Raw genomic sequence first — 15,265 nt, 5'->3', positions numbered from 1 at the left:
ACATTCAGTAGCTGTCTGTTCTTGTCATTCAAGCTTTCCTGCCTGGAGACGCACATCCACATTTTATTTTCTTTAAAACCTTTGTAAATATATTGCCCACAAATCAATAATGCTAAAAAATATAGGGTTTTTTTTTCCAAAATAATTTGTCCATTTTCAGTATGGGGCTTCCTTTTTGTTAAAAATGACTTTTATACGGTTAAAAAGGTAAATTAAAACATAAGTAGGAAATATTAAAGGGTTCGTCTCAAAATGTCAGTATATACACTATATCGATTTTAAAAGGATCCTGTCATGTAAAATAATGCTATTAAGCTTTTAAATGTTTAATCGCTATTAAATACGTTTAATAGCGTTTTGACATCATGGGGTGCTAGCACCGAGAGCCCCACCACTAGGAGGAAACTAACATTATTCCCCTGGCAGTGTCTGACTTTCAATCATAGGGATGGTGCCACGCCACCACACTGGCACTATTTTGTGTACAGGGCATGGTTACACCCACCACTCTCTATACACTGACTGACAACCAGCCTTTAAAACGGTGCTTACATTTGATAGGTAAAATAATTTAAAATGGTCTTGCCCATTTAGTTTTAAATCTACCTCTCAGGATCTGGCAGAAACTGTCCATCATTAACTGACTTTTCTCTCTCCAAACACAACAGACCCTGCTAAGCTAGCTCAGTTGCCTGTAATCAGACAAGCAAACCTGAGGCTTGAGTGTATGGAATCAAACTTTTTTTCATCCAGTCTCTTTTGGTCGATATTAAATCCTGGACCTCAAATCCTGTCCACTAATAAATCCTCACAAGAAAATATACCAGTAACAACATTTACTTTGAGACTTGCATCACTGAGGCCAGCCACCTTGGTGACACAACTGCCATTCAGGATACAAAATATATCTCAGTAGTGGGACAGGAGGTAAAGTATACACACCCTTGCAAGCCATTTTATTTTAAAATCTAAGACCAAACGCTCATGATATCTTGAGATTTTGGCAGTCAAAGATTGCTATTGAATGATACACCCTCTTACAATATGGCTTATTTTAGAGAGTCAGGCATCATAAGAATATTTAAGTAATATGAATCCTCATTTTTTTTCTTTTAAAGTTGGAAATGCATAAAGTAAAAGGACAATTTGGTAACAAATTGTTTCTTTTTTGTCTTTTTTCATACTTCTACTGTAGGTTGCAAAAAATAGAAACAAAGGAAAGTAATGCCTCAACTCTAAACTCAAATGCTCACCAGAATACTATGGTGACTATATGCAATAACCAGTTTGGCCAAAGTCAAGATCAAAAACGAACTGTCAAGAGTAAGTATAGCTGTTTTTACAAAAGGCATGACCTCCACTGTTGCTCAGGCTGCTTCGCTTGATGTATTTTTTTTCTCACACACACTACTCTCCATTCACTCTTGTTACTCTCACCTTTTCTCAAAGACTGTCTTCCATGGTCCACCCTCCCACAGACTCCTCTTTTTCATATCTTCCACCATCCCAGTCTGTAGCCGGATGCTGAACACTGATTAGTTCTGATTCCATTTTCTTTGTGCTTTGTGTGTATGTTTGGGGGTTAGTGTAAGTTTTATTATTTATGCTATTGTGCAACGTAACTGCTTTCAGACCACTCATAGACTTTAAATGTCTGGACAGTTTACACATTGATCGATCATGACGTTCTACAATGTAATTGCATCATAGGCATAAGAGGATGAGCCTGCAGTCAGAAACAGCCAGACTTTCCATAGAAAAATCATGGATGATTTATTCTCATCCTTGCCCTCATGATCACTGTATATACCGAAGGGAACAAGCCCTATGTATAAAGATTAGGAGCTACCGATCACTCAGTGCTGGTTGGGAGCATCAGCTGCTGGGTACTAAAAAATTCAGGAGGCTGAATTTGCCATGTGACCTGGCTTGGTATTCCAGCCCCATTTAAAAATCTAAATCAGGTAAAAATATTTGCATGTTAAAATACCCCCAGAGGTCTTTTGTTGCCTTAAGATGGTGGGGGGGGACAGAAGGTGTGGAATACATAAAATAGGCATTAGACCTACCTGTAATTGTTTCCAGGAGTCCATTCTGACAGCACCAGGGAGGACGTCCTTCGCCTCCTCGCAGGGACAGGAAGAGCACACAAGAGGTTAAAAACAGTCTCCACCCACATTCCCTCAGTGTTTTTCCAAGAACCACACCGTGGATGCAACTGAACACTTTATTTACAGAATCATATTACAGCGTATGACCTAATTAATTCAGGAAGGGAACTATCTGTGCATACTTAATTACCGGTAGGTCTAATGCCTATTTTCCAGGATGTCACTCCTGACCGCATCAGGGAGAATACCAAAGTATCCCCTTAGGGTGGGATGACTGCTTGGATGACCATTCTCCCGAAAGCAGTCTGCTGGTTAGACAATACGTCTAATTTGTAATGTTTACAGAATGTGTCCAGCCTGGACCAGGTTGCGGCCTTACAGATTTGGTTTACCGAAGCCCCTGCCCTTTCTGCCCAGGAAACTGATAATGCTTGTGTTGAGTGGGCTTTCAACCCTTCTGGGGGGGGACCCCCCTGAGACACAAAGGCCAAACTGATTAGCGATGTTTTCCATCTCACGATGGAGGTTTTTGAGGCCTTCCTCCCTTTTATTTTTCCCTCAAAGAGTAAAAATAGGTTATGGTCCTGTCTCCAACCCTGCATGGCCTTAATGTAATCAATAACTTCCTGGCATACGTCTAATTTGTGCAGGGCCCTTTCTTTATCATTTGAGGGGTTCTCGCAAAAGGAAGGCAAGATTATCTCCTGGTTTAGGTTTTGGACTGAAGCAACTTTTGGCAAAAAGGTGGGGTCTAGTCTCATGATTATTCGATCCTCCCAGATTCGGAGATATGGATCTCGGATCGATAGCGCCTGTATCTCGCTTATCTGTTTCGCTATGGTGATCGCTACTAAGAATGCTACCTTCATGGTTCGATGTGAAATGGGCATCTCCTGGCTCTGGGTAAAGGGATCTAAGCAAAGAGACCGCAGGACAAGACTAAGATCCCATGGGGGGACTGACCTCCTGATTGTGGGACGTAACCTCTGAATTGCCCTGATAAACTTATTACCTAGGGATGGGAAGCCAAGGGGTAATCAAGGAAGGAGCTTAGTGCTGAGATCTGGACCTTCAGCGTGCTAGGCCTAAGTCCTTTATTAAAGCCTGCCTGAAGGAAATCTAGTATTTTTGGGATGTCTGGTTTTCCTTCTGCTGAGTCGGGCCTGCCACAATCTAGACAGAATCTTTTCCATGTTTTGTGGTATATCGCAGAAGTTACGGGCTTTCTGCTGGCCTGAATAGTCGATATGACCTTGTCTGAAAGGCCCTCGAGCCCTCAGGATCTGCCATTCAGGATCCAGGCTGTCAAGTGAAGTCTTCCTGGGTCTTGGTGAAAGACCAGCCCCTGGTGAATGATGTCTTCCCTCTGTGGAAGCAGGACTGGTCGATCCTCTGCCATAATCCCCAGGAGTGGAAACCAGCTCCTTTTCGGCCAATTAGGTGCTATCAGTAGCACTCTTGCCTGATTTTCCTGAATCTTCCTGAGGATGGCTGGAATGAGACCTATCTGGGGAAATGCGTAGGAGAGAGCCTGCCCCCACTTCTGGCTTAGCGCGTCTACCCCTTCTGGATTGTCCAACGGATTCAGAGAAAAAAACCTGTACATCTTGGCATTTTTCCTGGTTGCGAAGAGGTCTATGTGCGGTCTTCCCCAGCGCTGGCATAGGTTCTGGACGATCTCTGTGTTCAGCTCCCACTCCGTGGGACAGATCCTACTGCCTGCTTAAATCTGCCACTGTATTTTGGGATCCTTTGAGGTGGACGGTTGTTACTGATAGGACCGTCTTCGCTGCCCAGGAAAAGATCTTCTTTGACAGGTCCTGGAATCTCCGATGCCTGGTTCCCCCTTGATGCCGCAGGAAGGACACCGCTGTCACATTGTCTGATAGAATCATGACGTGTTGGTTTTTTAGTCGATCTTGATTTCTTCTTAGTGCCTCCCATGTGGCATAAAGTTCCTTGTAGTTGGAGGAAACGGACGGCATGTTTGCCAGCCATTCCCCCTGAAGAATTCTGCCTTCTAGATGTGCCCCAGCCCCATTTGCTGGCATCTGTGGTGATTACAACTCATGGGGAGGTGATCCAGGGGACACCCTTCCTCAGGTTTCCTTGCTGCATCCACCACCCCAGGGATCTTCTTACTGCTGGAGACAAGGATATCTTCCGGTCTAGGGAGGCCTGGTGATGATCCCAGGTGGCAAGTACCTCTTTTTGAAGGGTTCTTGAATGGAAATGTGCCCATCGGACACAAGGGATGCAGGATGTCATGAGGCCAAGACCGCGCATTGTTACTCTGATGGAGACGCGGCCTCTTGGAAATTCCTTCATGCTGTCTCGTATCTTCGTCTGTTTCTCTGGTGGTAAGAAGGAAGTTCTGCTCCTGGAGTCCAGTAGTACTCCCAAAAATTGTTTCCTTTTTTCTAGCACCAAGTCCGATTTTTCTCTGTTTATGATCCAGCCCAGGAACTCTAGAACCTCTATTGTCTTCTCCTTGTGCTGCCGCAGTTCCTCTGTTGATCTTGCCACCAGGAGGAAGTTGTCCAAATATGGAATAATGATTATTCCCTGATTTCTTAGGAATGCTACCACGTCTGCGATTAGCTTCGTAAAGACTCGAGGCGCCGAGGCCAGACCAAACGGAAGACACTGGAATTGAAAGTGGCAGGTCTGATTCTGAAGTCTTACTGCAAACCTCAGGAATCTCTGTGATGTTGGGTGAACTGGTACCTGATAATAGGCACTTTTCAGGTCTAGGGTACACATCAGGGCATTCTTGTCTATCAGATGGACTGTGGATCTGATTGACTCTATTTGAAATGTTTTGTACGCGACCCAGGCATTTAAGGGTTTTCAGTTTATAATGGTATGAGATTCTCCAGATTGTTTCTTGATGGCAAATAGGGACGAATAGTGGCCCGCGCCAATTTCTGCCCGGGGAACCGGAATTATCACGCCGGAGTTTGCCAGGTCCGTTACGTCTACCCACATCTGGGAGTTGTCTTTTATTCTGAGGGGGGAAATGGACCTTTCGGGGGGAGGAGATGAAAATTATGTTTGGTAACCCTCTGCTATTGTTCTCAGTACCCACTGATCTTTTTTGATCTGAGACCACTGGGAACTGAACTCTGAGTCGACCCCCTAAGTTGGTATAGTCATGTCCTTCTGAATCTAGTACATGATCCAGAATGGGGGCTCTAGATCTTCCAGCTCTAGAGTGGGTGCTACCGTAGGAACCCCTCTGAGAGCTCCCCTGTTATCTATAGTACTGCTGTCTTCTAAATCCACTGGGTCTATGAAAGGGCTGGTCCCTAGGTTTCTTTTCCTCTGGGAACCCCTTCTTTATATTGGATGCTTTTTCTAATATATCGTCTAATGCTGGGCCAAAAACTCTTAACCCAGAGAAAAGAAGGGCACAGAGCTTGTTTTTAGAGGCTCCGTCCCCTGTCCAGGTCTTTAACCAGATAGCTCTGTGAGCCGAATTTGACAAAGAGCAATTCTGGGCAGAAAATCTCACGGATTCCACCGATGCATCGGCTAGGAAAGCTCTAGCTGACTTCTTAATCGGGAGTGAATCTATAATGTCCTCCCTTGGGGTTTTATTAGTCAAGTGTTCCTCCAACTGCCCCAACCATAAAAACATAGCTCTTGCTACCGAAGTAGCTGCTATGTTTGTTATAATTAAGGCTGCTGACGTCTCCCAGGCCCGCCTTCCTATCCATGGGGTCCTTCAGGCTAGAGGCGTCCTCCAAGGGGACAGCGGTTTTCTTGGCTACTTTTGCCACAGGGACATCAATCTTGGGAACTTTGTCCTACACTTTAATGTCCTCTGGGTCGAAGGGGAGACGTCTCTTAAAGTCCCGGGACATCACGAGACGCTTTTCCGCGTCCTCCCATTCCTCCAGGTCCATAGCTCACACATGGTCGTTCACTGGGAATGCTAATTTCCTCTGCGCCCTAAGGCCCCCAAACATCATGTCCTGTCTGTACTGAGGTTTCTGGACCTCCTCAATCTGCATTGTGTCTCTGACTGCCTGTATCAGATTGTCCATGTCTTCCGAAGAAAAGAAGTATCTTTTCCCGTACTCCGGTTAATTCGCACACACCTTGCCTTCTTCCTGATCCGACTCGGAGGAGTAGGAATCTTCCTCTGAGCTAAGCTCCATCTCCTGTCTGGTCCGCTTGGCACTGGGACCTGGACTGGCTGGTTGTGGCTGGGAAAGGATGGCCATGGAAGTCTGGACCTCCTCTCGAATCAGCGATCTCATCACAGATAGGAGGGAAGGCTGTTCACCCTTCATTACTTTGGCCGCACAGGTGTCGCACAACAACTTCTTGTGCTTGCTGGGAGTTTAACCCTGCATATGGGACACTTATTGGGTTTCCCTGGGTCTTTCCCCGTCTGCTTGGTCGTGGGTGTGGGTGCTGTCGGTGGTGCCTTTTCCTGCATAGTGCAAGAGAGGGACAGTCAAGCTCTGGTCTGGGCAGTCAGGATCTTGGTCGGTCGGTTTGCGCTGAGTGCACTTACCCTGTCCGGGTCGACTCTGCCCTAGTTCTCCATTCCATGCTGTGAGCCTCTGCGAGGTCAGGAAGGCTGCTGCTGCCTGTCTCGCTGTCTCCGCGCTCTGCTCCTTCAGAGCGCCCATAGCCGGCCAGTGTTTCCGGCGCTTTGACGTCACCGGAAGTGCGCTGCGGTCTCCCTCCATGCTACTTCCGGTCCCCATGCTGCTGCCGGCATCAGAGCTGAGAGCCTCCGCTGCAGGAGGAAGCAGCTCTACCCAGAGGGCTCGTTCCTCCCCTGGTCTCTGCGGCTGAGGGACCCTCACACAGGAGGGTTTCGGTGCCGGGGCCGCTTCGCAGGAGGAAGGTTTGGCTGGGCCGCTCGATCCCCCTGAACCCCTCCGGTAATATGAATCCTCTTGTGCGTCCCTCCATGCAGGGACAGGAAGAAACACTGAGGGAATGTGGGTGGAGACTGTTTTAAGCCTTGTGTGCTCTTCCTGTCCCTGCAAGGAGGCCGAAGGACGTCCTCCCTGGTGCTGTCAGGAGGGACGTCCTGGAAAAACGAATGTATAAAAAACAAAAACAAAAAAAAAACTGTCCAGCCTTGTACTGGTCAAATTGTAGCCATTGCATAATACACGTGAAAGAAGATGAGAAATTTTGCAATATCTCTTATTAGAGAAATCTCCTTTCTCCTTCTGGGTTGATCACTTACATAGTAACACAGTAATTAAGGTTGAAGGAAGACTTGAAGTCCATCTAGTTCAACCCATATCCTATCCTTACCTGCCCTAACATGTTGATCCAGAGGAAGGCAAAAAAAAAACCATGTGGCAATCGGTAAGCTTCACATTGGGGAAAAAAAATTCCTTCCCGACTCCACATACAGCAATCAGTCTAGCTCCCTGGATCAACGCAATATCAAGGAGATTAGTGTATATAACCTGTGATATTATACTTTTCAAGAAAAGCATCCAGGTCCTTCTTAAATTTTAGTAGGGAATTACTCATTACAGCATCATATGGCAGGGGCAGACACTGACACCTTTTATGGCGTCAAAGATAGAGATATATATTACATAGTCTCCTTTATTATGTATATTGCTGTCCCTTACACAGTGCCCTCTCATATACAGTACCATCCCTTACATATTGAATTATATAGAGCCCTGTTTTTTATTACATACCGTCCTGTCTTGTTAGTTGTATAATGCAATGATGGCTGATGGAGAATGGGAAACCGTCCTTTCTAATGGAGGAGCTGATGGACTGGTAGTTTGGTCAATGGCTCCTTGATCAGCAGTCATTTTATATCTAAAAAGAGAGGGGACTATGTAATAAAAGAGGGCGCTGTGAATAACAAAATTAGCAAGAATACACTATATAAGAGACAGCACTATACATAACAGCAGAGGAAGCTATATAATAAGGGATGGCACCATATATAACTAGAGAGGATGGTACGTAATAAGGGACGGTGTTATACATAATAAAAGAGGAAACTATGTAACTAAGGATGGTGTTATACAGAATTAGTGAGTACACTATATACTAAGGGACTGTGTTAGACATAATAAGCAATAATAATTTCTTACTCCACCTCCCCCTGTTCCTAAGGCCATTATAAATTCCCCTTCCTCCCATCTCAATCCCCAACACCCCTCATTGTCCTCCTCCCCTCACATCCCATTATTGTCTTTTCCCCCACCCCATCATTGTCCTCTTCACCACCTCCATCATTTTCTTCTCCCCACCACTATCTTTGCTTTCCCCCCACTCCCATCGTTGCCCATTACACTACCTCCATCATTTCCTCCTCCACCACCACCCCCATTATTGCCCTTTCCACCACCACCATTGCATTCTCCCCCACCACCCCATCATTTCTCCCCCCCCCTCCACCCCATCATTGTCTTCTCCATCACCCCCACCATTGCCTTCTCCCCATCACTCCCATCTTTGCCTTCTCCATCACCCCATCACTGCCTTGTCCCCACCGCTCCAATCATTGCCTTCTCCATCATTGCCTTCTCCCCATTACCCCCATCATTGCCTTCTCCTCGTCACCCTCATCATGGCCTCCTCTCCCCATTACGGCCTTCTCAGAATGTCCCCATCATATCATTGCCTTCTCCCCCATGGCCAGGCTCCACCTACACACACTACATACATACATACATACATACATACATACATACATACATACATACATACATACATACACACGTGTGTGTGTAATATATATATATTAGTGTTGTGGCCAAAAGTATTGATACCCCTGCATTTCTGTCACATAATACTCAGTTTCTTCATGAAAATGATTGCAAACACAAATTCTTTGGTATTATCTTCATTTAATTTGTCTTAAATGAAAAAACACAAAAAGAATTGTCCTAAAGCCAAATTGGATATAATTCCACACCAAACATAAAAAAAGAGGGTGGACAAAAGTATTGGCACTGTTCGAAAAATCATGTGATGCTTCTCTAATTTGTGTAATTAACAGCACCTGTAACTTACCTGTGGCACCTAACAGGTGTTGGCAATAACTAAATCACACTTGCAGCCAGATGACAATGATTAAAGTTGACTCAACCTCTGTCCTGTGTCCTTGTGTGTACCACATTGAGCATGGAGAAAAGAAAGAAGAGCAAAGAACTGTCTGAGGACTTGAGAAACCAAATTGTGAGGAAGCATGAACAATCTCAAGATTACAAGTCCATCTCCAAAAACCTGAATGTTCCTATGTCTACCGTGCGCAGTGTCATCAAGAAGTTTAAAGCCCATGGCACTGTGGCTAATCTCCCTAGATGTGGACGGAAAAGAAAAATTGACAAGAGATTTCAACGCAAGATTGTGCGGATGTTGGACAAAGAACCTCGACTAACATCCAAACAAGTTCAAACTGCCTGGCAGTCCGAGGGTACAACAGTGTCAACCCGTACTATCCATCGGCGTCTGAATGAAATGGGACTGTATGGTAGGAGACCCAGGAAGACCCCACTTCTTACCCCGAGACATAAAAAAGCCAAGCTGGAGTTTGCCAAAACTTACCTGAAAAAGCCTAAAACGTTTTGGAAGAATGTTCTCTGGTCAGATGAGACAAAAGTAGAGCTTTTTGGGCAAAGGCATCAACATAGAGTTTACAGGAGGAAAAAAAGAGGCATTCAAAGAAAAGAACACGGTCCCTACAGTCAAACATGGCGGAGGTTCCCTGATGATTTGGGGTTGCTTTGCTGCCTCTGGCACTGGACTGCTTGACCGTGTGTATGGCTTATGAAGTCTTAAGACTACCAACAAATTTTGCAGCATAATGTAGGGCCCAGTGTGAGAAAGCTGGGTCTCCCTCAGAGGTCATGGGTCTTCCAGCAGGACAATGACCCAAAACACACTTCAAAAAGCACTAGAAAATGGTTTGAGAGAAAGCACTGGAGACTTCTAAGGTGGCCAGCAATGAGTCCAGACCTGAATCCCATAGAACACCTGTGGAGAGATCTAAAAATGGCAGTTTGGAGAAGGCACCCTTCAAATATCAGGGACCTGGAGCAGTTTGCCAAAGAAGAATGGTCTAAAATTCCAGCAGAGCATTGTAAGAAACTCATTGATGGTTACCAGAAGCGGTTGGTCGCAGTTATTTTGGCTAAAGGTTGTGCAACCAAGTATGAGGCTGAGGGTGCCAATACTTTTGTCTGGCCCATTTTTGGAGTTTTGTGTGAAATGATCAATGTTTTGCTTTTTGCTTCATTCTCTTTTGTGTTTTTCATTTAAGACAAATTAAATGAAGATAATAATACCAAAGAATTTGTGTTTGCAATCAGTATTATCTGACAGAATTGCAGGGGTGTCAATACCTTTGGCCACAACTGTGTGTGTGTGTGTGCGCGTGTGTGTATATGTATATGTGTGTATATATATATGTATATGTGTATATATATATGTGCGCGCGCACACACACACAGCAGCAACGCTCACCTGTCCGCAGCATCACCCTCGCTCTGCCACAGCGGCGCTCCTCTCTGTGTCAGACAGGAAGCGTGGGCAGGAAGCAGGACGGATCCTTGCAGCTCCGCTCCTGCTATTTTCTCTTGCAGGCAGCGGAGCTGCTTGCCCTCATGTGCGGCAGGCAGGAAGCGATCCAATCTGGCCAGGGGCCCCCAGGGCCTCGGGCCCGGAGAAACCGGACAGATTGCCCTCATCATTAGCTGCTCTGCAGGGCCCCCTGGAGGCTCTGGGCCCTGGTGCAGTCGCAACGGTTGAACCGGCGGTATGTCCACCCATGTCATATGGCAGAGAGTTCCATAGTCTCACTGCTCTTACAATAAAGAATCTGCACCTGTGATTATGCTTAAACCTTCTTTCCTCCAGATGTAGAGGATGCCCCCTTGTCCCCGTCACAGGTCTAAGAGTAAAAAGATCATTAGAAAGGTTTTTGTACTGTCCCCACATATATTTATACATTGTAATAAGATCACCCCTAAGCCTTTGTTTTTCCAAACTAAATAACCCGAAGTGAAATAACCTGTCTTGGTATTGCAGACCCCCCCCCCAATTTCCTAATAACCTTGGTCGCTCTTCTCTGCACCCGCTCCAGTTCAGTTATGTCTTTCTTTTATGCACTGGAGACCAGAACTGTACACAGTATTTCAAGAGTGGTCGCACTAGTGACTTGTATCGAGGTAATATTGTGTTCTCCTCATGAGCATCTATGCCTCTTTTAATGCATCCCATTATTTTATTTGCCTTTGCAGCAGCTGCCTGACACTGGCCACTAAATGTGAGTTTGTCCTCCACCCATACACCCAAGTCTTTTTCAGTGACAGTTTTGCCCAGTGTTTTACAATTAAGCACATAATTATACTGTACATCTTGTTTGTTCTACCCAAGTGCATGACCTTACATTTATCCCCATTAAAGCTCATTTGCCATTTATCAGCCCAAGCTTCTAGTTTACATAAATTCTCCTGTAATATAAAATTGTCCTATTTTGTATTGATTACCCTGCAGAGTTTAGTGTCATCTGCAAATATTGAAATTCTACTCTCTATGTCCCCTCCAAGGTCATTAATAAATGTGTAGAATCTGCTTTCAGTGAATATAGATTTCTACACATTGAGATAATATGGGGTAATGAGGAAGTGGGAGGACCTAGAGGAAGATGGGCATTCTGCCGTAAGTTTTCCTGAAATCCACAATTGCACATTAATGGAAACTGTTGCGTTGAGGTCTGTGGGCCTGATAACAATTGTGACTTCTGCATCGTCTGTACCTACATCACGAATGTCTACTAGATTGTTGTCATCTATTTATTTTACTTGTATAGCACCATCTTATTCCGTTGCACTTTGCTTAAATTACCTTTCACTTTCCCCATTGGTGTTCACAATCTACGCTCCCTATTAGTATGTCTTTGGAGTATGGGAAGCACATATAAGCTCCTTGAAGATGTTATCCATGGTGGCATTTGAAACCAGGACCGCAACGGTACTTCGCTGCCTTCAATCTTCATCAGTCAGCTGCGTAATTGTCCTGAATGAGGCTACAACTGCTTTCACTACTAGGTCCGAGGTTCTCAGACTTAAATTGAGAGCTTGTGACCATTACCTCTGACTTCCAGTCAGTCAGAAGTTGGAGGTCACAAGATGTCTACGTGGAACTGAAGTGGTGCTGGGAACAGCTGAAGATGAAGCAGGAACGTATAATACTAGGATCTGAAAACTTGGACTAGTAGTACCACTCCAGTGCTGAAATAAAAAAAAAAAGCTTGAGTGGTACTTTAACATATTTTTTCCTTATGCAAGTTCAACTCCATCCGTAATATTATGCCGATGTTGGAGTCCCTCCACTTGATGTGGGCTCTGGCATTGAGCCCACATATTTTCTGGCGTATGTCAGCTGTTTGGTGCCTCTAAATGTCGCATATCGGCTCCTGCATCACATGACCGCGGGTCGCTGATGGTTTGGCATGACAACCAGAGGTCTCCAACAGACCTCTACTGTTGTCACTGCCGGATTCCTATGTGTGCCACTACATTTGATCATCGCCTGTATGTAGCAGAGCCTATAGGGTTATGTCAACTTCTGGTCTCCCATGGAGACTATTGGAAAAAAAAATGTTTTTAAAAATATAAAAAAATGAAGAAAAGTTCAAATCACCCCCCTTTCACCCCGTTCAAAATAAAACAAACAAATATACACATTTGGTGTTGGTAAGAATTAACCCGATCACTAAATGACATAAAAAGAAAAAAAGTCAAAACGCCAGAATTACATTTTTTGGTCACTGCAGCATTGCATTAAAATGCAATAATCGGCGATTAAGATTGTATCTACTCCAAAATGGTAGAATTAAAAAAAAAAAAATCCCTCACCCAACCTGAGATCACTAGAAATGGAGACAATATGGATATTGGAAAATGGCACAATTTTTTTTTTTTTTTTTTTTTAACAAACTTTGGAATTTGTCTTCACCACTTAGATAAAAAAGACCCTAGACATGTTTGGCGTCTATGAACACATAATGATCTGAAGAATCATGTCAGGTCAGGTTTAGCATTTAGTGAACATCGTAAAAAACAAACTGGGATTGCACTTTTTTGCTACTTCACCACACTTGGAATTATTTCCTATTTTACAGTACACGATATGTTAAATCCAAAGGTGTCGTTCAAAAGTAAAACTTCTCCCGCAAAAAAAAAAACCTCACATAGCCATTTTGACAGAAAAATAAAAAAGTTATGGCTCTGAGAAGGGAAGCAAAAAACAAAAACGAAAATACCTCCAGGAGTTAAGACTGTCTAACTTTCTGGTTTATTCGATGTTGATTTACTAGAGACCATTGTGTAAGACCATGCATATTGTCTACCATTTCAAAAACATTTTAGCAACTTTTCATATATAATATCATGATATATTTACTCTGCATATATTATATAGATAGGTGTAGGTATAATATTTTATATTTGTCCAAAGTAAAAGCCTTGAAAGTTAACTTTTTGGATGCATTTGCTTATTTCAACCTCTCTTCTCTTTTAGAGATTGCACCAATGATGGCAAAATCCATGAGGGCTTTCAAGAACAGAGTAGGACCAAGATGAATTTTCACACTTTGATGACAAATTCTATTTAAGTTTAAAGCAGAAATATTATTTTTCTCTCCATGACTGACTCCTCAAGCATTGCATTTTGTGTATCTACATGATATATATTCTAATAAAGTAAGTGACAACAATTAAAGTGTGAAATCATTAAATTGCATATTTTTAAATCAGATTTGGTAAGATCTGTTAGATGAAAAAAAACCCATTGAATTTGAAGATGGGTTTTAAAAGACACAGATAACTTCTGGGGCTTTTTTTAATATAATTTTGTATTCTTGGCTTCACTTAAAATTTAGCAAAGTTTGCCCTATATAACCTCTGTGTGCGGGAACGCTGCTTTATTTGCCGGGGGGCCCCAGACTGATCAGCCTGTGGGTTTAATGTGCATTGCCCTCTTTTCCTAGGCGCAGGGAAAGGGTTAAAGGAAGCGAAACTCCACCCCCTTTTAATTTTTGTATGTGGGTAATTTCCAGTCCTGGGGGGGCTGTATCCTCCTCCCCCTAAGGAATATATAAGGTTGGGCCTGAGGCTGCTGGGTCTCTTTTGAACCTGGGATCAAGGAGTTTCCCATCCTCCCTTTGTATTGTTTTTCTTTTCGCTTCTTTTGTTATTGAGGTAATTTGATGGTTTGGATGTTTATTATTCAAGGTTATGAAAGTCGCAGCAGTTGATGGAAGAATAAGTCTGGGTAACGTGCCCGGAGTCCGGCTGCATATCACGCACAGCTTCCGGTGTTTAATCCAGAGCTGCGACCTTACCCCTCCAACAATGGGTTTTTTGTGAAGAAGAGAGTAATTGTAAATGTGTTACTCTCCATTAAAGATATTAGTCAAAAAAGGATTAGAGGGCACCACACTAAAGGGGTACACAGAAAGTCTGCAAACAACAATCATAAGAAAAGAAGAAAAGCTACAGACTCAAACCAGGTTCACCTGAATACGCAAATACATTTTATTTTATTAGATACAAACAGGCATAACTAGAGTTGAGCGAAATGGGTTGAAAAATTTCAAAAGTCGCCGACTTTTGGCAAAGTAGGGTTTCATGAAACGAAACCCGACCCTAGGATGAGGTCGGCCACGAGGTCGGCGACTTACGCGCCAAAGTCGCGTTTCAAAAGTTTGTTTTGCGCTCTTTTTCAGCCAATCAGGATCCACGGACACTGTGGGCAACATGATGACATAGGCAGGGGTCACCACCATCTTTCAGAAGGGCATGCAAGTGATTGGCTTGCTTTGGTGGGCGTCACAGGGGTTATAAAAGGGCGTGCACGCCGACCGCCATCTTACTTCTGCCGATCTTAGCATAGGGAGAGGTTGCTGATTCTGTAGGGAGAGCGTTAGGCAGGGAAGAAGAAAAAAAAACTGCTTCTGCTGCTAGCGATTTTGCCTGTGCAACACACCAGTCACTGTGTGTGCAGTGCAAGGGGAGGCTATATTGTGGTGGATCAGCGGTGTTGGTTGTTAGGCTGCCTTCTAAGGCTTCCTGACAGCTGCATTGCTGTTTACCCACTGCTCTGCAAACTGCTTTTTTAAAAGCAATCCCAATTTTTTTTTT

The 15,265-nt window shown here is 44.0% G+C and overlaps 1 protein-coding gene across 3 annotated transcripts in view; it reads left to right on the top strand.

Moving 5' to 3' along the window:
• Positions 1–13,844, top strand: part of LOC141100585 (elongin-A-like) — a 90,117-nt gene extending 76,273 nt beyond the window's left edge. For all 3 annotated transcript variants that reach the window (XM_073589146.1, XM_073589145.1, XM_073589147.1), the window contains 2 exons: positions 1,196–1,323; positions 13,644–13,844. In XM_073589146.1, the coding sequence (XP_073445247.1) occupies positions 1,196–1,323; positions 13,644–13,705 (190 nt within the window). In that variant the 3' untranslated portion in view covers positions 13,706–13,844. The remainder of the gene's footprint in view (positions 1–1,195; positions 1,324–13,643) is intronic.
• Positions 13,845–15,265: the final 1,421 nt, after the last annotated feature.

Source organism: Dendrobates tinctorius, unplaced genomic scaffold (genome assembly GCF_039654945.1).
Source record: "Dendrobates tinctorius isolate UK_male_01 unplaced genomic scaffold, ASM3965494v1 ptg000107l, whole genome shotgun sequence".
NCBI lineage: Eukaryota > Metazoa > Chordata > Amphibia > Anura > Dendrobatidae > Dendrobates > Dendrobates tinctorius.
Note: the sequence above shows the minus strand (reverse complement) of the source record. Positions and strands in the feature narration are given on the sequence as shown.